Genomic DNA, 25,586 nt, shown 5'->3' with positions numbered 1-25,586 from the left:
TAAAATATCACTGTGCGAGTTGTAAAATTCACTTTGTAGCACCGGTGCGACTACAGAATCCGATCTTTAAAGCTAAAAGTTGCGCAGTTTACATCCAAAAGAATGTGTCACTCTCTCGGTTCTGCACCGCTGCTGGAGAAGTATAGCACTGTCGAAGGCAGCGCAACTAATCCCCCCCCCCCCACACCCCAGAGAGGGAGGAGAGAGAAGAGAGCGAGAGAGAGAGAGAGAGCGAGAGAGCAGACACGTCTTCACCCCAGCGAGGGAGGGAGACAGAGAGAAAGGGAGAGAGATAGAGAAAGAGAGAGCTTTCCAGTCCTTACCCTTTTTCTCAAATTGACCAGCAGAAAAGTGAGCAAACTATAATCCACATTGTTAGACAAAGTAGTGTGCCCTGAAACTTTCTTGGAAATGTGCATGTTGCCTGCAGTGGCAGCCAGCAGCGATGCAATATGAGCCTGTGCATTTCACGGTTTTCACCCTATATAACTTGAACGCATAGGCAATCAAGTCAAGACCATTAATTAATGACAGCTGTGTAGGGGTGACGATTGCGTGATGCTTATATGTACAGGATTCTATATGTCACCACTTTTGGTGTGACACACACGGCTTCTGTTTCTGTTTACAATGCGTTGTCAACACGTGCTGAGTTGACAAAGATTGACAGATTTTGGAGAAGACTATCCTTTAGTAATTAGGCTGTGGAAGTATTCACACTAGGCTACTGATTGATTGATTGATTCTTTATTTAAGTGTCATGCTTCCGAAGAAGCCCAGCCCATATGGACTTACAGGACACTTTTTACAGTTTACATGAACAATTACAATAACAACCTGTTAGCTACTTTTGGATTTATTGGGATTGGCAATTTGGGGAAAGGAGGAGGAGGTGATCAAGCTCCACAAGACCACATTGGTAGGCTCAAGGCTGCATTTATTTTCCTTTTTTTCCTCTCGAGGGTGCATGGGATGATGTGAGCCCCTCCAGCAGGCTAGGGAGCCCCGCTCAGGTTAGCGGAAAATGACCGCGGGGTGCGGGTTGCCAGGTTTTTTTATAAGTAAAGTATTAAAAAAAAAAAAAATTAAATTAAAATAATATATATAATAATATATTTGAATTTACGTCATATTTAGCGGAATTTTGACCTAATTTCTCTGTTCATTGTCAATGGCAAATATTGAGACGTGTGGGGACTAAAGCTGTATATAGGAGGGCCCTCAAACACATTATTTGATAACTTTTCATCGTCCTCCTAAAATAATTTGTGTGCTACTAGATTTTTCAACTTAGTCGCACACGTGCTACTTGGAAAAATGCTAAGCGTCGAGCCCTGCACACGCACACAACATTTTTTCCTATATATATCCAACACGTGCCTCATGTAAACCATGTCATAATTCCCTCCCACTCTGTTCCCCCTCTGTGGACCTGCAACTGTCCCTGGATGCACTACCCAAACCCACCTGCATTGCTGTGTGTGTACCTTTATTTTATAATTTTCCACTTGGCTCTATACTTTGTTTTATATATATATATTATATTTTATTCTATATTTTTTTACATTTTTCCTATATAAAGAAAGAGGCTATGAGGTATTTCCAATCATTCTCCGTGTCCCCTTATTTCCACTTTGTGAACTTTGCTCTTAGTTATTCTGTTCTCTTGCATACCGTTCATATGTTCTTGTGTGTGGTTCTATGTACATCTTAGTAGTTATGTGTCCTGTATAATCCATCTTCCTGACATTACCGTTACTCAGTCCCTGACTACTCATTGTGCACTAACAACGGGACAGACCACGTCACAGACCTACTCAATGTATGTAGTTAGGCTCCTCCCACTCCAGGAAGTGAAATGGTATGTTGTCTAACTGCGTGAATGCCTACAGGAAATACGTCAGCTGTGCCAAATTGTTTGCTCCCACTGCCTGTCCTGGGGTGTATCTCACGGGAATACGGGAATATTTTTTTTATTATTTAGTTTTTAAATAATAGTGTCTCCTGTGGGGACACACTGGTGATTTCGCAGGTCAGATGACCAAAAGAAACTTTTGTTACAATGTTTACAGCGAAAAGTTTGTCTTCCCGTGTGGATATGCTGGTGTGCGTTCAGGGAACCCGCCGAACGGAAACGCTTTTCACAAAGTTTACAGGGGAAAGGTTTTTCTCCAGTGTGGATACGCTGGTGTGTGCTCAGGGAACTCGACGAACGGAAACTCTTGTCACAATGTTCACAGTGGAAAGATTCTTCTACAGTGTGGACATACTGGTGTCTCTTCAGGTAATCTGACGAACAGAATTTCTTGTCACAAAGTGTACAGTGGAAACGTTTTTCTCCAGCGTGGACACTCTGGTGTGTCTTCAGGGAATCTGATGTACAGAACTTCTCTTCACAAAGTTTACAGTGGAAAGGTTTTTCTCCAGTGTGGACACGCTGGTGTGTCTTCAGGGAATCTGACGAACAGAAATACTTGTTACAATGTTCACAGTGGCTCGGGCTGTAGAACTGTGGTACCATAACGGGTTGGGCCGGGCCCGGGCTTAACTTCACGGGCAGGGCCAATATTTTGGGCTTGTACCGGCCGCTAGTGTCTCCAGTGTGGACACGCTGGTGTCTCCGCAGGTCAGATGACCACATGAAACTTTTGTTACAAAGTTCACAGGGAAAAGTTTGTTTTCCGGTGTGGACATGCTGGTGTTGCCTCAGGGAATCTGCCGAAATGAAACTCTTGTCACAAAGTTTACAGGGGAAAGGTTTTTCTCCAGTGTGGACATGCTGGTGTTTATTCAGAGAACCTAATTGACTGAAAATCTTGTCACAATGTTCACATTGGAAAGAATTTCCAGTGTGGACACGCTGGTGTCTCACCAGGTCAGATGACCTAATGAAACTTTTGTCACAACGTTTACAGTGAATAGGTTTTTCTCCAGTGTGGAGACGCTGGTGTGTCTTCAGGGAATTTGACGTACAGAAATTCTTGCCACAAAGTTTACAGTGGAAAGGTTTTTCTCCAGTGTGGACAAGCTGGTGTTTATTCAGGGTACCTGACTCACTGAAACTCTTGTCACAATGTTTACATTGGAAAGTTTTTTCTCCAGTGTGGACACGCTGGTGTCTCTTCAGGAGAGAGGAACTACTGAAACTAGTGTTACAATGTTTACATTGGAAAGGTTTTTCTCCAGTGTGGACACGTTCGTGTGACTTCAGGTGAGATGCATTACGGAAACTCTTGTTACAATGTTTACATTGGAAAGGTTTTTCTCCAGTGTGGACACGCAGGTGTTTCTTCAGGTTAGATTTACTGAAACTCTTGTCACAGTGTTTACAGATGTGTGTTTTATTACCCGTGATAGTCAGCTGATGTGTCTGTACTTCTCCTAGTTCAGTTAAAGTCTCAGTTAAAGGTTCATCAGTGTCTCCTTGTTTCTGGCTGGAGATTTGCTGACAGGCTGCTGAGGTAATCTGTCCATTCCATTGCATTTGGAAGTAGAGGTCCTTGTGTCTCCTCCAGATGTGTTTATGGAGGAGGACCTGAGATGTGAAGGAGTTTGAACACTCAGAACAGGATAACCGAGTGTGGGAGGACTGGGGCCTCGCTCCTGAGAGAGAGAGAGAGAGAGACACAGACAGACAGAGAGAGAGACACAGACAGACAGAGGGTGAGAGGGGGATCGAAGGCAGGTTACAAATGGTGTGTACAGACAACTCGAAAAGCTTCCATCATCAAACAAGTCAAGTGTTATTTGTTATTATTCATCATCTATTTTTTTGTCGTTATGCCAACTGCCAGTGATCCCGACAGTTCCTGTCCCTGTGTTTAACAATGACTGACCTCCACTGGTTTCCTCCCAATCATCACCGTCTTCAGTGACGTCGGTGTCAGATTCAAGCTCGACATCGACTTCAACTTCAGAGCAGTGTGAAGAGATGTCTTCGTCATCTTCACTTGTCACTGCTAGTAATGTCAACGTTGACCCGTCAGGCTCCTCTTGTCTTTGAAGTAGCTCCTCCTGTTCCTCTTTAGGCTCCTCCTGTTTATCTTTAATGTGTGGAGGCTCTGGTTCCTCCTGGAGCAGACTGGGGCTCCTCTCCTGTTCAGGAGAAACCTCTTTACACACAACCATGTGCAGGATGTCTAGGAGCAGAATAAGTAACACAAGTCAACACTGGATTCCTAAAATGTAAATCCATTCTTTTTACAAAATGAACTATTACCTACCAAGATAAGATTGACTAAACAGTTACTAACTACAGGTTTTTACAATTCTGAAAGTTTTACCAAGAAGTTAGAAAAATACAAAAAGTTACTTTACCCCCAAAATGAATAATGGTCTTACAGCAAATATTTGAATCATGACATTCTGAAACAACTTCAAATGATCAACAGACCTCACATACGTTATGAAACAGAAGCACTTCTGACAATGAAAGCTTGAAATGTGGGTGGTAGCTGAAAATCTATGTAAAAAAAATGTCATGGCTTGGCTCTGTATGTCTGGAAATGGGTCTGTTCTCCAGAGCCTGCTCTCACTCCAACCTCTCCGTTACCCCCTTACTTAGGTCTGACCACCATCATAACCGTCTCCCTCGCTCTCTCTCCACCCTCCCACCTAAACCTACTCACCCTCCGACCGTCTCCACCCGACGCAATCTTAAGTCCCTAAACCCATCCTCCCTCTCGTCCTCCATTCTCTCCTAATCTACCCTCCATGGAGTCCTTCCCCTCTCTCTCAACTGACACTGCAACCTCATCCTTCCTCTCCACTATCTCATCTGCATTCGACCAACACTGCCCTCTCTCATCCAGGCCAGCTCATGTCCACCGGCTCCCTGGTTATCTGAAACCCTCAGATCTGAACGAACACCTCTCAGGGCAGCCGAAAGGAAGTGGCGCAAGACAAAGCCATCAGATGACCTTTCCCACTTTCACTCACTCCTTTCTGCCTTCTCCCTCTCACTAACCACTGCTAAAACCTATCCTCCTTCTCCTCCCTCCTTAAACCCCCTCCCCCATTCAACCTTCATCCCCAACTGCTGATGCTTTTGTCACCTACTTCGAGAATCAGCAGCTCCTTTTCCCCCCCTCCCCCATAAAAAAGCATCTGACTCAACCAAGAATAACCCCAATACCATGCATGTCCTCCTCCTTCTCCTCTTTCCCCAGACGAGGATCTAAAACTAGTCACCTCCACTAGCCCTGCCACCTGTCCTCTCGACCCTGTCCCGTCTCCAATCTTCCAGACAATCTCACCTGATGTTCTCCCCTTCATCCCCTCCATCATCAACACCTCAGTAACCTCAGGCTGGGTCCCACCTGACTTCAAGTCAGTCAGAGTAACGCCACTACTCAAGAAACCCACTCTTGACCACTCAGATGTCAAGAACTACAGACCGGTATCACTACTTTGCTTTCTTTCCAAAACCCTTGAACGCGTCTCTAACCAGCTCTCCATCCATCTCTCACAGAACAACCTGCTGGATCCCAACCAGTCAGGATTCAAAAAGGCCCACTCCACGGAAACTGCACTCCTCCCAGTCTTTAGAGTTTAGAGTTTTATTAGGATCCCCATTAGCTGGTGCATAGCAGCAGCTAATCTTCCTGGGGTCCACAAGGAAGGAACTCTGCAGTCCTGATACTTCTAGACCCATCAGCAGCATTTGACACAGTGAACCACCAGCTGCTCCTAGACACCCTAGCTGATCTAGGCATCGGCGGGACAGGACTAAAGTGGTTCTCCTCCTACCTAACCGACCGGACATACCAGGTTTGGGGTCCCACAGGGATCTGTACTTGGTCCCCTCCTTTTCTCCCTGTACACTAAATCCCTTGGCTCTATCATCTCTGCTCACAATCTATCTTATCACTGCTATGCCGATGACACCCAACTGTTTCTGCCCCCCCCCCCCCTGCTACTCAGGTGGAAGAGCGCATCACTGCATGCCTGGCTGACATCTCAGGATTTCTTCTAACCACCTCAAGCTGAACCCAGATAAGACTGAGCTTCTCTTCTTCCCAGCTAAGTCCTGCCCCATGCGCGGGCTAACTATTTCCGTAGGCAATGCCTTGGTAACGTCTGTCCCAACAGCCAGGAACCTTGGTGTCATCCTGGACAGTCAGCTCTCGTTCAAAGCACACATTACAATGTGTGAATCCTGTAGGTTTACACTCTACAACATTCGACAAATCAGACCCTTCCTCATCCAGGAGTCAGCCCAGCTCCTTATCCAGGCGTGTCAAAACTTGACTATTGTAACTCCCTCCTTACTGGCCTATTGGCATGCGCACTTAAGCCTCTTAGTCTTCAATTGATCCAAAATGCCGCAGCTCGCCTGGTTTTTAACTAAAGTACAAAACTCTTAAAGCAACCAAAGGTATGGCACCGCCATATCTTGCAAGTATGATCGCATGCTACAAACCCTCTCGAGCGCTCAGATCAGCCGACGCAGGGAATCTGGAAGAACCTTCGCTAAAAACGCTGGGACAGCGCTCCAAAAGTCCCAAACTCTTCTCCCTTCTGGCTCCAAAACAATGGAATGCACTTTGAAAACTCACCTCTTCAGACTACATCTTAGCCCATAGCACTTGCTAGCACTAGACTGTAAGATTTCAAATACTTGTGATCAATGATCAGACTTTCTAGTCTAGTCACATGGTCTAGAAGCTATGTAGTGGCGATATTTTCATGATTGGCTGGCCTTGAAGCCAACGGGAGACTAGCCCTATACGGCCAATGGGGCACTAACCTACAGTGTGTGCAGACGAGAGAGTAGAGACAGCAAACCCGACTACAGAAAGGCCCACTAAGGTACAGTATGCTTTATTCCGCTTAATCAGGGGCAAAAACAAACTTGCTTCAAGCTGATATATAATGACTAAGGTCATTTCTTGTTTCCATCAAATCTGTTGAAATGTGTGCTTTTAGATTGACTATTCCAGACAACTATTCCCTCCACAATATAGGGATGCTACGGTTCAAATGGTTAAACCTCAAATGAAGAAGCTGAGAAAACGGCAGTCAAAGATCTGTGTTATCTCACACAGTTCAGACTCGCAAAGCCATTTCTAGACACCTTGTCTCCTACAGAGACACACCATTACAATCTGTTTGAGACCTACATCCATACTGTAAAGAAAATCACATGGTGAAGTCCAGTTTTCTTTCGCAAATACAATGTGCTTTTGGATATGGTAAGAAGAAAAAAAAATGACATAGAATATCTTTCAAAATTAAATTTGAGAGATATTCCAATGATGTATTTACATATCGGGATATTATCAGTGTCACGATATATTTTGCCATTGTATAGTGAAAATAAGACGATGTAAAAATATTAAAGAAATAAGGAAGAGCACATGAAACTTACTGAGGTGTGGGTGGTCTTCAGCTTCCTGTTTAATAGAGATGTCTTTAGGTTCCCGTTTAATAGAGATGTCTTTAGGTTCCTGTTTAATAGAGATGTCTTTAGGTTCCCGTTTAATAGAATTGTCTTCAGGTTCCCGTTTGATAGAGATGTCCTCAGGTTCCCGTTTAATAGAGATGTCCTCAGGTTCCCGTTTAATAGAGATGTCTTCAGGTTCCTGTTTAATAGAAACGTCCTTGCCCGAGTCTGGAGAATTCATCTTCATCGGCAGTCTGGACTCCACACACTCATCTGGAGAGTTCATCTTCACCTGCAGTCTGGACTCCACACAATTGCCTGAAATTAAGCAATTGAATAAGGCCTTTAATAACACTGCCACATAAAATGTGTGAAATAATGTATTTCCTGTCCTACTGAGTATTGAAAGAAAATGAAACGTACTAGGGAATAACAAGGGAATATATTGGTTGAAATTATGGTTGAATATTTAACACTGAAATGTACTGTATGGAGAATATAATATATTGTGTTTTGTGTAGTTGAACCATGGTCATACATTTTCTGTTGATAAAATTACAAAGTTTGGTCATATGGGGAGCTGTGGGGAAATGTATGTGAGCAATAGTTCCAGGAATAGTTCCAAGTCCAGGAAGTGAACTGCCAGGAAGCTATAAAGGAAAAGAAAGTGAGGCGTTCCATTTTGGGCAGTTAGAGTGTTTGGTGTGGTTGTTACTCATTTGTCAAACACTATTTTCATGCCAATACTAAGCAAAATCAGAACTGAGAGATAATAATAATAAAGCTTTATTTGTATAGCACCTTTTAAGAACAAGTCACAAAGTGCTTAACAGAAATATATAGAGAAAACATGTATCAAAAAGGCATAGAATACAATAGAAGAGATTTGTCAATAGAACATAATAGAAGATAACAATACAAAATAAAATAATAACATGGGTGATGGGCTAAATGCAGCTCTGTAAAAATGAGTCTTCAGGAGCGATTTAAAATGCGACACAGACTCGGCAAGCCTGATCTCCAGGGGCAGGGCGTTCCAGAGTGACGGTGCCCGGATCGCAAATGCCCGGTCACCTACAGTTTTTTTGCAGCCTGATTTTATGGTCAGAAGGGCCGATCCGGATGATCTCAGTACACGAGCTGGCTCGTAAGGGTCGAGTAAGTCAGATAAGTATGCTGGAGCAAGACCGGATCTAGCTTTGAATGTGAATAAGAGTAATTTAAAATCAATTCTGTAAGAAACAGGGAGCCAATGTAGGGAGGCCAGAATGGGGAGGTAATGTGGTCGAATTTTCTGGAGCCTGTTAGGAGGCGAGCTGCAGCATTCTGAATGAGTTGTAACCGGTTGATGGATTTTTTTTGAGAGGCAGGAGTATAGGGAATTACAGTAGTCGACACGGGAGTAAATGAATGCGTGGATAATTTTTGTGAGGTCGGGACGGGATAGAAAGGGTTTGATTTTGGCTATGTTTCGAAGGTGGTAGACTGGACGACTTTCGTTACGTGACCCTCAAGAGAGAGGTCAGAATCCAGAGGGACACCCAGGTTTCTGGCTGCAGATGAGATATTGGGACGTAGGGGGCCAAGGCTAAGTTCTAAACGTGCTCTGTCAGATGGTGGGCCAAATAGTAGGACTTCAGTTTTGGATTCATTAAGTTGGAGAAAGTTGTTTGTCATCCAAGCCTTGATGTCGGCTAGGCATGAGTGCAGTATGGCTATGCTGGAAGTGTCGTGTGGATTGATGGGGAGATAAAGCTGGGTATCATCGGCATAACAGTGAAAATTAAGATTGTGTTTCCGTATAATGTTGCCAAGTAGGAGCATATACAGGGAGTAGATGGGGCCGAGAATTGAGCCCTGGGGGACACCACAGTGTAAAGGGGCTTTGGATGAGGTGGATTCACCAATGCGGACTGAGAAACATCTATCACTTAAATATGAAGCAAACCAATTCAGGGCTGTGCCCGAAATGCCCACATATTTCTCCAGACGGTTTAAGAGTGTTACATGGTCGATGGTATCAAATGCTGCTGTTAAATCTAGGAGAACTAGGACAGAGCAGTTTCCAGAGTCCGTAGTTAGGAGGAGATCATTGACCACCTTTAAGAGGGTTGTTTTCGTGCTGTGGAGGGCACGGAAACCAGACTGGAATTTTTCGAAACAGGCTGTTCTCATTTAAATAGCCTGTGAGCTTGGTGAAGACAACTTTTTCCAGAACCCTGGACAGAAACGATAATTTTGAAAATTGGTCTGAAATTGCTCAGTACAGAGGGGTCGAGGTTTTTTTTTTTTAAGGAGGGGCGAGACTAGTGCAGCTTTGAAAAGGGGGGGGGGGGAACAGATCCCGAGGACAAGGAACTGTTAATAATTGAAAGGATATGGGGACCAACGGTGGGAAAGATTTCCTTAAGAAGGGAGGTGAGGACAATATCTAGGGGGCAGGAGGAGGATTTCATGTGGGTGATGATATTTTGAAGGTTTGCAAGGGATATCTGGCCGAGAGAGCAGAGGGAGGCAATGGGGGTGACAGAAGCAATGACCGCTGTACATAGAGGCAGTTGAAAAGGGCTGTGCAGTGGCCAGTTGAGACCCAATTGAGTCGATCTTACTAGTGAAGAAGGTTAAAAATTGCTCACAGCAGTCTGGGGACCTCAATAGTCCTGAACAGGGTTCTGGAGTTGCTGTAGTTCTGAGATAAGGTTGTAAAAATACTTGTCTCTAGCTTCCTTCACTGCGTTATTATAACCTTTCATAAGGTCTTTTAGCAGCTCAAGAAATACGATTAAATTGTAACTTAACGAGCTGGCCCGGGACTCCATCCCCCCTGGAGATGCGGCCGGGTTAACGTATGCCCTTAGAGCAGGGTAACATAACCTGTATCCCCATTCACGACCGCAGCAGGCATGTAACCAAGATTCCGTTGGTCTGAACAATGCCAGCTGTCCCAGCGCCGCTATGTCTCCACCCAGTTAGCCCAGTAACCCCTAGACTCTTCACAGGGACGGGTGCTATCGTGAGTAGCACCAAAACAACAACGTGACACCCCAACATGCCATCAGTCGTTCGAAACCTACCCTGAGACCCTAGCGGTATATCCGGAGTCCAAACAGTAGGTGTTTGTTGACTACTTGTTTAAATCACATGGAAGTGTGTCTGATTGTATGGGGCTAACATTGCAAAACCCCTGGACTGATCTGTACCCAATCTTTTGTGTACATTGCCAGTAGGCCACAGAAGCATCTCCACAATTTATTCTCACATATAGGTTTCAGACGTTTGGAAATATTTAACTTTAATGTGATTGATTGTATAATTATTTAAACTAATTTGCTCAAATATGCAAATTATCTTATTAAATATGCACATGCAGTACAAAGAAGTCATGAGCAGAAATGGATTCTGCTGAGAAAACTACCTTAAGATCATCTGTTACATTCAGGGAAAGCCTGGAGCCACTCCTGACAGAATTCTCTCTCCGTCTATAGACACATTATGTAGTTTGTATACATATGCTAAGGCCACTAACTCGCAAACCGTCCCACGTATGTTTTATATTTTGAACATATTCAACTTTTTGATTTGATTGATCGTGCAATTATTTCCACTAATATCTTCAAATATGCAAATTATCGAATTAAATATGCACAAAACAAAAACGTTGTGAGCAGAAATAGATTCTACTGAGAAAATTGCCTTGGGATAAACTCTTTATAAGACCACTGGTTTCCAAAATGTATTGTCTAGAAGTCATAAAAGGTTATAGGCTACACACATCACAGTTTCATATGGGAGTAGGTTTGTTTAAAGAGTGATAACTGGCATTAAGCTACTGAATTGGAAGGGCTATCATACCAAAATATAGACATGTAGGAAGACAACAATATTAAAAATCTACGGCCACCAAAATGGTACCAAAATCTCGCCTGGCCCCTGGACTATACCCCTTATCCCTAAATGCCTTTGCCCTTTTTTCTATTTTGATAAACATAAAACAATTGTTCAACTAGCCGATCTACATCGACACGTTGTGAGCTTGTATATCGGCAATTTGAACTATTCAAAAATAGTAAAAAAAAGAAAAGGTGGTAAGGCACTGACAAAAATAGGGCCAACAGTTACTGTAAATTACATTGGGATGTTGGAGAACCAAGAGGTGGAAGCATAGTCAAAGGAGGGCTGAATTTGACCTCCGGCAAGAGTCCTGAGAAAATCTTGTTATTTTATTTACTTTTATTCACATACGTTTTAGGATCCATTTTAAGATTTTATTGTTTGTTTTTAGATCTTCAAATGGATCAGCGCCAGTTTGTTTCCGATCTTCTTAAACCATATGTTCCATCTAGATCACTGAGGTCAGCTAATACAATGCTCCTTGTCATCCCTAAGGCAAGGTGTGAGAGAAGAGGCACCGAGCCTTTTCAGTCATTGCTCCTAAACTGTGGAACCAGCTACTGTACCTAGCTGTGTCAGGCTGGCTCCAACACTACCCGATTTCAAAACACATCTTGAAACTATCTTTTATTCCTTGACTTAAACCGTGATTAATGTTGTATTACTGACCATTTCATTGTATTGTATTATGTTTTCATTACCGTATTGTATTATGTTTTATTATTGCTTTGCCTTATTGTACAGCACTTTGGTCAACTTTGTTGTTTTAAATGTGCTTTATAAATAAAGTTGGATTGGATACTTTCTTGATCACCTTTGTTGCCATGCTTTCACCTGTCAGTTTCTTGTCAAGAATACAGACCTAATATGTAATCTCTTATTTGCTGGAGATTACCATGTCATCAACTCTGACCTTGAAATAATTTACATTGATCTTACTGAGGGAATGTTTGTTTCTGAAAAATAGATTCTGTTTTACCAATGAGGAGTGAATGTTTGTTATCGGTAAGCCAAGTACGGATCTTGGTGAATTCGGAACTGGGAGCCTCCTCCGACTGCATTTTGTCCTCGCTCCAGATCAGGAGTGCTGAGAGAGAGAGAGAGAGAGGGGAGGGGGGGTGGGAGAAGAAAGCCAGGTTAAAACATAATGTCCGAATCTAATGGTGACCAATGTCTACAAAAAAAAATACCCCACAGTGAATGCAAGCCAGCAGCCTGTTTAGTAACTCAACCGCCCATGCATGCATTGATTACAGGTTAAAATAATACCTACAGACACCGACCGGGTTAACAGTGGCGGTGTGAAATTTTTTGATGAAATCAGATCAAGATGAAATCGCGTCATCCGTCGCCGTAGAAACGAGCAGATGTTCTAACGGCGACATAATGCGTAGCAATGCCACGCAAATGCCACTTTTTTTCTGTCACAATGCCAAAACATACCCAATCCGTTATCCGATCCGATTCTTGGGCAGACGGACACTCACATTATTGCGTTGTGGAAGTGGACCTTAGCCGTAGCCTATGTTTTGTTGTCATTAAACAGGAAGACAACCCTGTCTCCTTCCTGTGACTGTATCTCCAACAACAATACATAGCCTATGCTTTAGAAATGTAACTATCGCCATTGGAGTATAGCATGCAGCCCATGTAATGCGTCAAAATAAATGAATGAATGAATGAATGAATAAAGTAAAAATGTCTGTTTCTGACGGGATTCGAACCCCTCCCTTTGGCAGCATAACGTTTACTAGACCTGGAGCATAATCCAGTACGCCATTAGTATAAAACCGTGCAGCCATGAAAAAAATGGGACATGGGACCTAGATTAAGGTGAGATCTCATTCACCACAGGCACATTTATTTCCAACACGACTGTTTAATAGCCTACAGATTGGTTGCATATCTCCAACCATCATCACCTAAATTCACCATTGGCCTATAGTCATTGTTATACAGGCTTCTCAGAAATAGTAAATAATAAATATGACACGATAGGTTAGATGTTTTCAAACATGACTAAATATGCATGGCAAAGTGTCTGAGAAGCCAATGTGGTACCATATACAAATGATTGAATATTGACCAAATTATTGAAGCTAATGTTACATTTGTTCTTTGATTAATATGTGTAGACCTATTACAAGTCAGGCACAAAATCAGTGTCAATTCACATCTGCATACTGCACATATCAAGCCAATTCAAGGTACACATGACAACTTTCAATCACCAACACAGGATTGTACTATATTCTTGCCTATTGTTATTATTCCTAAAAGAGTTTTTATAAACATGTGTCCATTTAACAGTCCATAGACTTTGGCTGGGATGTACATTTATATACAGGCTCTTTTTTGACAAACATTTAAAGTCCATACACTTGGCTGGCCTATGATGTAATTTCGGAAAGCCAGGCATTGGAGCGTCCATCATAAAGTGAGAACAAATTAAATATTAAAAAATACATTGTAGCCTACATAATCTTGCTTTTTGAAAACAAAGAATATGCCAAAGACCAAATAGAAATAGGGATAGAGAAGGAAATGTAGACAGAGGAGAAGAGAGAGAGCCAGGGGCCTCAATCATTCGGTGAGTGGGGATTAGATGGAAGGGAGTCAAGAAAGGATTCCAGATGTACATTCTTTTGAAATATAGTTAGATTTAATATCCAATTATTTCTAGGACATTATTTCTCTCCACTATTGGGTGGCTACCCAATGTTTGAGAGAAGTAATGTCCTAGAAATAATACTAGGGTGGTTTTGTAGACTTCCACTGGAGGCAACAACATGTTCACTTAGCCTACAGAGACTTAACAGTGAAGTTAATATTCAGGACGGCACTAAATAAAATCTCTCAGATACTCTGAACAACATGGCACTCTCAAGGGGAAACCCCCACACCATTTACACAAAGAGCGAAGAGGCATAGTAAATCAGCCAACACCTGTATGATTCAAAAGTCGTGTTTTAATTTTTCACATCCCATACACGGTACACAAGAGTACAATTCTTGCCATTTTTCTACAGTGTAAACAAGTCAGATTGCTAATGATCACCTCAGGACAGTGATTACAGTCTGCTCAATGCTGATGGAGCAGGTGACATCGATTGGCAGTGTAGAAATGCACCATAAATTGACTTTGGTAGGGTTGAACTTACACAACCTTACACAATTAGTAGGGATAAATGCATCAAATCAAGAGAGACAAATATTGCCTCAGTAAACTACTATCCAAATTAGAATTTGTACTTGAAACCATATAGATAATGTAAACAATGAACCCAGCATCTGTCTAAATAACATTGCATTTAAATTAAAATGTAACCTTTGCAGAAGTCTGCATGAACAGACTAGGTCAAGAGCCACAAGACTGAAGACGGGTTATGTTTTTTGCCCTAAAAAAAGGCCCCAAAAGTAAAAAGAAAAGTGTAAAGTGAGGAGCACTCTTATCATCATACATTTTCACGTCCTCACTTTTCTGTCCTCACTTTATCCTCACATTCCATCATTTCCATGCGTGCGTGTCATTTCCAACTCTATTGTCGGCGCATGGAAACTAGGGGCTACTAATATATACTATTCTCTGCCTATCGGGACGTAACTCGGACGGCGCTGAGTCGAGCGCTGAGCGCTGATGTCCCGATTTGTGCGTGATTGTCCCGCATTTCAACGACTTTTCATGCGTCCCGCAAATTGAGACGTTGTCCCGCATTCTGATTGACAGGCTCCAGTTTTTTCATATGTGCGCTTAAAATCTTGCTTTTATCAACTGGCTGTGAGCAGCGGAGGCAGAGGGAGGGGGGCGGGCTGTGTGTGTGTGTGTAGGTAGGAATGGCTGTCAATCAAACAGCCGGTCAAAGCGTGGAGTGAACGCACACCAAAAAAAAAACAACAACATTACACACCGCACAACGAGTTAGCAGCAGCATTAGCGAAACGAGAAACAACAAGAAACATGGAGGACAAAAGGGAAGAAACAAAGACCGCGAAGAAAAGGAAATGCAGCTATAACAAAGACTGGGAAACTATTTACCCGTGGGTCAAGCCAGTGAAAGGCGATTCTGATAGAGTCTTCTGTGATGTCTGTAAAAGTAATTTCTCAGTGACACACGGAGGTGAATATGACGTGAAGCGACACAGACAATGCGAGACTCACAAGCAACGCGTTGCTCAAAAAGGAGGCTTCACGGTGCATGGACACGTTTGTTTTAAAACCAAAGCAAGATTCAAACGCAGATAAGGTAACTGCAGCTGAAATAACCAGTGTTTACCACACAGTGCAACGCCCAGTCATACCGATCTGAAGACTGTGGCAATAAGCTGGCATCAGTCATGTTTTCAGACAGCAATATTGCAAAGAAAATGTCATGTGGACGTACCAAGGCAGCATCCATAGTTACAGACGTGCTTGCACCTGCCTGTGTAGAGAATTGCTTGAGAGAGCTAAAAACACCAGTGGTTCATGAACTCCCATGTGACAAAACTGCCCACACTCCATTCTTTTCAGTTGCTTCAGATGCTTCTAATCATGGCACAACAAAGCTCTTCCCATTGTCACTGAGATATTAGACACCAGAGCTGGGTTTGAAAACCAGGATACTTGACTTTTGAGGATAGTGATGAGACATCTGCTACCATACACCGCCAGATTACAAGCAAGTTAGAAGAAAATGGCCTGCAACTGGACATGATTTCAGCATACAGTGCTGATAATGCTAGTGTAAACTATGGGAAAAATAATTCTGTGTTCCAGAAGCTAAAGTTAGACAACAGTGGCATCATCAAGGCAAATTGCATGGCTCACATAGTACACAACTGTGCAAAGCATGCTGCAGACAGGCTGAATATTGACATTGACTCTGTAGTGAACAAAATATATAGTCACTTTTCAGTATCTGCACACCGTACAGAAGCATTGAAAGCAGTGTTTGCCTTTGTGGAGGAGGAGTATCATGCTGTAGGGAGAAACGTACCCACAAGATGGTTGAGTCTGTGGCCTGCTGTCAACAGGCTACATGACAGCTGGGCAGCTATCAAGAGCTACTTTTTGTCACTGGGAGAGAATCAGTGCCCAAAAGCACTGTGGCAGCTGCTTAAAAAGGATGAGCATGGTGAAGGGGAACCCCTTGAGCTACAGGTCTACCTGGCCTTCCTCAATAAGGTGTTGAAGATCTTCCATGAAGTTGTTCTGCAGTTGGAGGGACAGAATGGGACCGTCTGTGAGCTATATGACATGATGTTCACTCTCAAGACAAATATCCAACAACGAGAAATTGATTCCCACTTTGGAATGGAGGCCGATGATCTACTCAAAGAGTTCACAGACCAAGAGGCAGCAACAATCAGAAATGATCTTTCCAACTTCTACAATGTTGCACTCAACTACCTGGAAAAGTGGTATGACTTCACAGACAACAACTACCAGAAGAATGTTGCATGCTTGGCACTGAAGAGCAGGTTCACATTCTCCCAGCTCAGTGAGGTGGTGGAGGCTCTACAGATCAGAGGAAAACTGGACATGGATGAACTGTATGATGAGTACTGTGTGACTCTGCCACGCCAGCAGGGAGTTGTGGAGATTAAAGCTCATGTTCTGGAGAAGTGGTCCATGTTGCTTAAAAGGCACAAAAACACCAAATCTGACTGCTGTTGCATCCTTCCTGTTCAGCATCCCCATCACCAATGCTCCAGTAGAGAGAGTGTTTTCCCTCATGAATGCTGCATGGAGTGACCAGAGGAACCGTTGCTCTGTGGAACTCATCAAGAGTGAAATCCAAGTCAAGACCAACTTTGAATACAGTTGTAAGGACTTCTACAGCTATGCACTCAAAAGGACTTATTGGAAGCAGCACGCTCAAGCAGAAAGTATAAACCCAAGAAGAACATCTAAGGTAAGATAAACATTGTTTAAATAGAATAGTTTATTGTGGGCTCTGGCCTGGGCCTGTCTGGTTTTAGATTTGAATTATGTGCTGCTATTCTTGTGTTTCACTCACTGCCAGGTGCTTTCTATGGTGCTGAATGAGCATTACCTGTGTGGACACACTGGACAGACCTGCCTATAGATGCTGCTGTGATGGACCAAACTGAGAGACTTTCTATGGTGCTGAATGTGCATTACCTGCTGTGTGGACAGACCTGCCTATAGCTGCTGCTGTGATGGAGAAAACTGAGACAAAACTGAGAGGAGACAAAACCTAAAAAGTGCATAGCCTGTGCTGCTTATGCTGTGGTGCTGCTATGGTGGACAAGTTTGTTAAGTTTACAATTGCATTTATTATATAAGTTGCCAATGCTGACCAATTTTGATTATATTTCTGTTTTTTTTATTTATTTGATCCATTGTCAGGCCTGTAGTGCCTGTTTAATTTCAAAATTGCAGTAGTTGGCTTTGTTAGGAGGAAGATATTTTGATAAAGTAAACATTTCTTTATTGGTTATTGGTTGTAATTCATGCCTTCACAATCAAATCAGAGCCCCTTTGTTGGTTGGTTGATGGTCCAGTTATATTGTCCAGTTGTATTGTTTGTAGATTGGATTGTCCAGTAAATAGTTAATTGAAATGCATTTCTGTTGAGTTTATTTTATTTGCATAATGCATAGTAGTTCCTTCTGTTATAGTTATCATCATAGTCCTATTATGTGCTACTGAATGAAACAGATGGCAAAGCATAGTGATGCTACAGTATGTGAAGGGGAAGAATAGAAATGTCTAATTGAGGAATAGAAATGTTATTTTTGTTTTCATGTTAACAATATTCACGCGTGTGACACAACCCCGCATGTGTCCCACATTGTCCCACACAAACACACTCTTTGTCCCACATCTGGTGAGATTGGATCTGGTCACCCTATTCGCAACGCTCGGCACGGCGACTCGCTCGGCGGTGCCTCACGTGGCTCAAGGCCACGTCAGTTTAATGTGGCTTTTGGGCATATTTAGGTCATGTTATAAACAAATTGTTAATTTAACATATCATGCATTTACTATTTCTATGTAGCCTGTAGGCCTATAACATAATGACCATAAGGTGAACATATAGGTGATGATGGTGAGAGACGTTAGAAACAAATCTGTAGGCCTATTAAACAGCCGTCAGAAACAAACGTTCATTTATTTACGGTATGTATTTATTCTTTCATCGATGCGTTTATATTGACGCATTACATGGGCTGCATAGTTAATGTATGTGACACATATGTTTACTTATAGTTGCATTTATAAAACGAATTGTTGTACATAGACAGTCACAGGAAGAAGGCGAGTGTCTTCCTGTTTCTCAACAACAATCACAACAACAAAACACAGGGCTAAAGGGTGTGCAACCACAACGCAATGTGAGTGTCCGTCCGTCTCTCCGACGCTTCTTAATCCAAACGAGAATCAGATCGGTATGTATTGTTTAAATTGGCATTGACGAGGACAGCTACGTAGTGTGGGGTCCGTGTAGGACCACAATGGAACATCAGCAGTTACTAGGACGACGGAGACGCGATTTCATTTTCATCTGATTTTCATGTTAATCTTCTTCACCGGAAACTAGCTACACACACACACACACACACACACACACACACACACACCCGCAAAAGGCTCCGTCTTTTTGGCAAATCTAGAACTTCCTGTTTGAGAGCTAGCAAATTTAAGATATCCGGTTGCTTTCAGAATAAAAGTGTAGTTAATTAAATAATTATTACATTACATTATTAGTATTATTATTACATTATAGTTATTGTGAAAACACACATTATGTTTCTGTGTAAAAATAAGTAATGAAATAACGGAAAAAAGTTATCTAAATGGATAAATGCCCAAGTCCATGTACTGGAGTGCCCAAGTCCTAGCCGCAATTTGCAACTCTAGATTTTTTTATAATGGGATGAATCTAGAGTTGCAATACCCTCCATTGACTCCCCACTCATCATTTTGCGTTTGCGATCTGCTTGTCTTAAACGACGTTAAACTCACCAACATTGCAGCTGTAGTCCAAACTTGAATTATTCTCTTTCAATCTGCCGAGCTTGTTTTTCATAAAAATCCCCCGTAGACATGTTATGAGCTACTTTCTGTCAAGAAGAAGAAATGTTGGAGTTTGGAAGCGCTCGTTTGTATTAAGGGGTCGCACTGCTGCCTCCTGCATTATGTGCAAATGCGAAACAGATGCATGCAGGGACGTTCAGTGACTTACGACGAGCGCTTCCAAACTCCAGCACTTAGAAAAAGAATCACTTGCACAGAATTTCTTGACAGAAAGTAGCTCATAACATGTCTATGGGGGATTTTTATGAAAAACAAGCTCGGCAGATTGAAAGAGAATAATTCAAGCTTGGACTACAGCTGCAATGTTGGTGAGTTTAACGTTGTTTAAGACAAGCAGATCGCAAACGCAAAATTATGAGTGGGGAGTCAATGGAGGGTATTGCAACTCTAGATTCATCCCATTATAAAAAAATCTAGAGTTGCAAATTGCGGCTACCCAAGTCCATTCACTGGAGTGCATGGACCATTGGACTTTATAAAGTGGATGCTGGACAAAAACCCCTTCTATGTATCGACTAGTGTGACATATGCACATGTCCGGGGAGACCTCCTCTACAACACCACACCGTCTGCTAAGCAGCAGAGGTGTAAAAAAAAAAATGCACGCCATACAGCGAGGTCAGAGGTAAAAAAAGATATCCCATTTCTAGACTAAAGTGGACGCTGGACAAAAGTCCCTGCTATGTATAGACTAGTGTGACATATGCACATGTCCGGGGAGACCTCCTCTACAACACCACACTGTCCGCTAAGCAGCAGAGGTGTACACCATACAGCGAGGTGAAAGGTCACTGTTTTTTTTGCAAATCTAAGCTAGCAAATATAAGACTAAAGTGGACGCTGGACAAAAATCCCTGCTATGTATTGACTAGTGTGACATACGCACATGTCCGCGGAGACCTCCTCTACAACACCACACCGTCCGCTAAGCAGCAGAGGTGTAAACATTTTTTTGGCATGAGGTCAGAGGTAATAAAATATACTCTCTCCCCATGCCTTCGGCCTGGTGGAGACAATAAAAACAAACGGATGAAACATAACGTGAATCTTACCTGCTGTGTTTCAGTGGTTAAGCTGCTAACAAACGTCCTCCTGCTGCTTAACGACGACACTGTTTTGAAACGACACGTTTAAGTTTTCTGTGTATGTTAAAGTGTCGACAGTCAGGCGCCATGTTGTTTTAAAAAACTTCTTATTGTTCTTCCGTGGATTTTAGCGGCAGCTTGCATCCATTGTGTTACTTCCAACAGTCTTTTAAAATAATTGAGCAAATATAGCCTACCTTCTTCCCACTTTCACCACATTCCAATAGTAGTATATCTGGTTCGTTTATAGTGCATATAAATGAATGAGTAGAGTGCTATGGACTCTACTATGGACTAGTCCGGGTTGTTTAGTGTTTCGAAGACAGTGTTGCCAACTCTCGTGAGAGAAATAAGCCAACCCACCTCCAAAAACAAGCCAAAACAAACCCAATAATCCTAATAAAAGAAATGTGATGCATTTATCATTATAAATACTATGATATGATCTTCTATGATAATTAATGTTTTAGTAATTTATTATACTAATAATTAGCCTATATTATAAAGAAAAGAAGATTATCTCTGGGGGGAAAAATAAGCCAAAAGTCGCGGGAAATAAGCAGACTTGGCAACCCTGCTCGTGCGCGCGGGGCGTATACATAGGGTTGTGCACATGCGCACTAGCGCTAGAGCGTACGTACCATAAACGGTCAATAGGGGGAGCCATGCATTGGAATTGTATTATAGCAATTACATTACACCAATATTACCTTCATTCTTACGTTACCCCAGCTAATCCAACTCTTTCCATTCCCTCCTTTCTTCTGTATACTTCCTGCAGTATACATGCAAGTTTATGCTCTACTACTGTTTCTGGTGCAATGCTCACGTGCAGTCGGCTGGTTTATACTTCATGAACAGTTTGCAGAAAAAAGCACAGCTAAGTACAGTACAAGGCCTGCTAAGAGGATTTAAAACCCAAGAAAGCCCATAGCCTATCTGTTTCCATTGTTGGGGTCCTTCATATTCAATTCATAGTAATTCAGGAAGTCCAGTTTCAGTGTTGTCAAGTCTGCTTATTTATTATAAGCGACTTTGGGTTTGTGTCTCTTGTAGTTGGTATAGTTACAGCAAGTTTAGTTTTTTGGGCTTGTTTCTAAAGTATAGTTTCTAATGTTGGGGTTGTTCTCCAAATGTTTTTTTTAACCAGTGGTTCCCGGGTCAAGGGACCACAAATGTATTTGTCTACAGACCTGCATAGTATTTTGATGATTTATACCGGGATATATGCTGGGGGTGCTAATTACTAATTACTCTATTACTTTGATTGAGGGAGGTGATACTGTTTGGGTATTGGCTACTGTTTGGGTATTGGCTATGGCTACTGTTTGGGTATGTGTTCCGGGGATGGGAAAAAGATAAGGACGCTCGGGATTGTTCTGTTGTGCTAGGGACTGGACTGAGTGAACTGAGAGACATGGCACACGTTCTGATATTATTAGCCTTGTGCTAGCCACCCTGTGTAGTGTGTTTTATTGTTTTAAGTCAGTGACACTCAACCTTGGGTTAGTTTTGTGCTGCTACGGCAAGGGAATAAATCCGGGCTCAGTGTGTTGAGCTAGCAACTCGTCCTTTTAGCTACCCTGCAATGTCACATTATGTTACATTTACCGGTAATAAGGAACATAGCCTACTTGATGATTTAACCACTCATTTGTTCCTCTGTCAATTTTCCTCTGTCAATTAATTAATCAGAAATTGCTATATGGCAGCAACCATAACTGAGTCATTCCACGAAACCGGTACGATTTGGACTTTAAAAAAAAAAATGTTGACCTAAAGGTTTTACTTTTCGGAATACCCCACAATATTAAGGGCATCTTTAGCTATCAGAAAAACATAATTTCCCATCTCAGGCATTCAATTAATTTTTGTATGTATTTTTATATGGAATAATATGATAACGGGGTTGAAAATTATAACGGGGTTGTGAAAACCCCGTTATACACGGGGTTGTGATTTTTTAATGGAGTTGGTACAACGTAGGTTCAGGAGGAAGGCCATGCCTACAAGCTAAGATCGGTGACCTCCCCTGCCACCATGCCATGCTAATTCTATTCCTAGCCTCAGGTATCTAGCTACCTCCTTCCCCACAGCTACAATCAACTCCACCACTTACCTGCCATGACTACCGATGCCAGCTCCACCCTCGCCACTCACCGAGGCCCTGCTGCCATGGCAACTGTCTGGCGCTCTGCCCTATCACCACCCTCGCTCCATTAAAGGGAAGAGTATATATGCCAGCCTGTTCCACTTGTCACTCGTGCACCGTATCTCGTACAACTCGTACCATACACAGCACAACTAACGACTCGCTGCAGCAATTCGTTACTCGCAATGGATCGTCTCGACCTCCATCCCCCCGACTCTGACGATGACTTCCAGGACCTTCCCGAGACGCCGGCGCCGCCCGTCCAGAGGTTCCTGCCTGCCGGCGTCCTGCTTCGGTCCGCCCCCAGCTTCCTCAGGGCATCGGAGGCAACCCGGCTGGAACCAAGCCCCCCCCGGTACTCGTCTTCTCGCCGCCGCGTCTTCCCCCCTCTCCCTCCGCCTCACCAACGCCGGTCTCGCATCGATCCCCCACCTCCACCCCCTCCTCGTCTCGAGTCCCTGACAGCGGCCGCCGCTTCGGCTCTACCTTCCTCCGCCACGCCAACCAGGCCGACCATCCGCCCATTTAATGAGTGGACCATCGCCGGGCTCAGAAGGGCTCTCCTCGAGCGGAACGAGCCCCATTGTAGAAAGGCCAACAAAGGCCAGCTTTTTACTTTACTCATCCAGTGCTCCACTCCAGCACGACCAGCAACAACAACAGCGGCGCGTCCCGATGACGTCATCCCGGGTCCTTCCACCAGACGACGCGTCACCAGGAGAGAGGTCCCTGCGCTGCCTGTCCATTACTCTCTAGGTGAGCAAACCATCCGCAATAATATTAATAATGATGATAATCACAATACTGCTTATCACATCATCACCGGTCAACACCTCCCACCTGTACCTCCAGGCCGGTCTATCCAAAGCCGCCTCGGACCTCCAGCCACCCAGGTCAGACTACCTTTGCCTCCCCCCCAGCATACCTCTCACCCCCCCGTGCCTGCTCCCCCCTCTTTCCCCTCTTTCAACCCCCCCCCCCCCCTCCCAAGCCTTCCTCGGAAGGCTTACATCCCCGTCTCCGCAGGCCGCACTGTCATCCAACCCCCCTGCACACTTCTCTCACCCCCCCCCCCCCAGCTCTCTCCTTCTCCCCCTCAGTCCCCCAGGCCGCTAGCCAGCCCCACGCTCCCAGGGCCACCGACCCAAGCTGGCTAGCACCTCCCCCACCTCTGGGTGCCCAGCTGCCCCAGAGCACCCTTCCCCCCTCCCTCCCCCTCCCTCCCCCCCCCTCCCCCATGTCTCTCCCCCCCCCCTTTTCTCTCTCCTCCGCAGCCGCTGCCGTGATGCCTCCAAACGCACTCGCCCTCAACCCACCTCCCGTGTCAACCCACCTCCGTCAGCAGATCCTACTGGGTAACGATATTGACCTCTCCTCCATCCTCAAACCCTCCTCTCACTCCTTCCAGCCACGAGCTATTGACTGCGGAGGGTTTTCAATAACCCTCCGCGATCTCACATCCTCCTCATCAGCCCACTCCCCCCTCACCCACACAGAATTCACCCTAGCATTTTCCATATTCACTGACGTCATATGTTCCCAGTACCCACACAGGAGGCAAGAGTTAAATCATTATCTCTACCTCATCACGGACCTCGCAGCGCGCTTCAGCGGATCTCTATTCTACGAATACCACCGACAGTTTGCGGCGAGAGCAGCAGCCCGCCTCCAGCAATGGAATGTCTCCACGTACTGGGGCGCCCTCGACGTAGAGCTCTACTGCCGGCTCTTCGCCGGCAGTAGAGCTCTCGCCTGCACCATCTGCGGTTGCCCCTCCCACCCCACCACCGAGTGCGTCCTCTCAGCCACCAAACCACCACCCAAACCCGCCTCATCCGCCCCAGCTCACACGTACACGCCGCACTCCCAACCATCCCCCGCAAAAAAGCAAAAAACCAACCGCCCCACCGGCCCGACCACCTTCCCCTCTTCCTCCCAAGCCCTGGACAAACGGGGCCGAAAAATAATGTTTATCGGCTCCCGCATGCTCTGCAACAATTTTAATGCGCTGGGTTGCAGCATGAACAACTGCAAATTGCTCCACGTTTGCTCCTATTGCGGCGGAGCACACAATCGGCCCAGCTGCCCCCACAACCCCCCCAAAATAGCCAATGCTGGTTCCTCCCCATCACCAACCACATCCCCCACCTAGTCCACCTCCCGGATGATTCCTCGCCATCAGCCCCCCCCCCCCCCCCCCCCCGCTCGCAGCCTAACACGCCTCAAGACTACCTCCTCAGCGCTCGGCATCCCCCTCGCCAATTATAAAACCATGGGGCCTCTGACAAAAATAGAATTCCTGGGCACCAATCTAGACTCAGCCACCTTCCAAGCCTCACTACCCCAGAGAAACTAGACCGCACTTCACTCCTCACCTCCAACTTCCTCGAAATCCCGTCTTGAATTGTACCCCGTTATAGTCGCGGCCTCTTTTTGGGGTCACGATTGGACCAGCCGCCCAGTCCTCATCCACTCAGACAACCAAGCCACTGTCCAAATAATCAATAAAGGTCACTCCACCTCACTACCCCCCCATGGCTCTCCTCAGACGCCTCACACGGATTTCGGTCACCCATAACTTCATAATTCAAGCAGCTAGCCACTGCCATTCATCACGGGTCATGCTTCCATCCACCATCCGAGTCTACATAGCAGGCGCTCTTCCCGCGCCTCTCCTCTCGATCCTCCGTTTACTACAGATACCGGAACCTCAGCCACCAGACGCAGGTTCCTCTACCATCTCCGCCAGATCCCGACCAAGGCCGGATACTCAGCATCCGACTTCCCCGGCCACTCATTCCGGATCGGCGCCGCCTCCACGGCCTCCAGACAAGGTATCACTGACCACACCGGCCAACTCCTAGGGCGCTGGTCATCTCAAGCGTACCACGCTTACTTCCGAACGAGCGTTCAGGACCTCAGAGCCGCCCACGGATCTCCGGTCCAGTAAATGCTCCACGATCGATTCTCGATCTCATCTATCCTTTTGGGGTCTCGGATTGGGGGCGTGTCCTCGTACGATCAGGACGC

General features: G+C 44.4%; 1 protein-coding gene across 1 annotated transcript; it reads right to left on the bottom strand.

The window, feature by feature from the left end:
* Window positions 1-929: 929 nt before the first annotated feature.
* On the bottom strand, window positions 930-20,707 carry LOC306936909 (uncharacterized protein). Its single transcript, XM_079520571.1, has 6 exons — window positions 20,602-20,707; window positions 20,372-20,430; window positions 12,255-12,362; window positions 7,370-7,702; window positions 3,837-4,139; window positions 930-3,603 (listed from the first exon to the last, which is right to left on the bottom strand). Exons 3-6 carry the CDS (start codon window positions 12,334-12,336, stop codon window positions 1,988-1,990), a joined length of 2,334 nt encoding a protein of 777 aa, XP_079376697.1. The 5' UTR covers window positions 12,337-12,362; window positions 20,372-20,430; window positions 20,602-20,707; the 3' UTR covers window positions 930-1,987.
* Window positions 20,708-25,586: the final 4,879 nt, after the last annotated feature.

Source organism: Electrona antarctica (assembly GCF_951216825.1).
Source record: "Electrona antarctica genome assembly, chromosome: 14".
In the NCBI taxonomy this organism is placed as follows: Eukaryota; Metazoa; Chordata; class Actinopteri; order Myctophiformes; family Myctophidae; genus Electrona; species Electrona antarctica.
The sequence above is the reverse complement of the archived record's forward strand: the minus strand, read 5'-3'. Positions and strand labels throughout refer to the sequence as shown.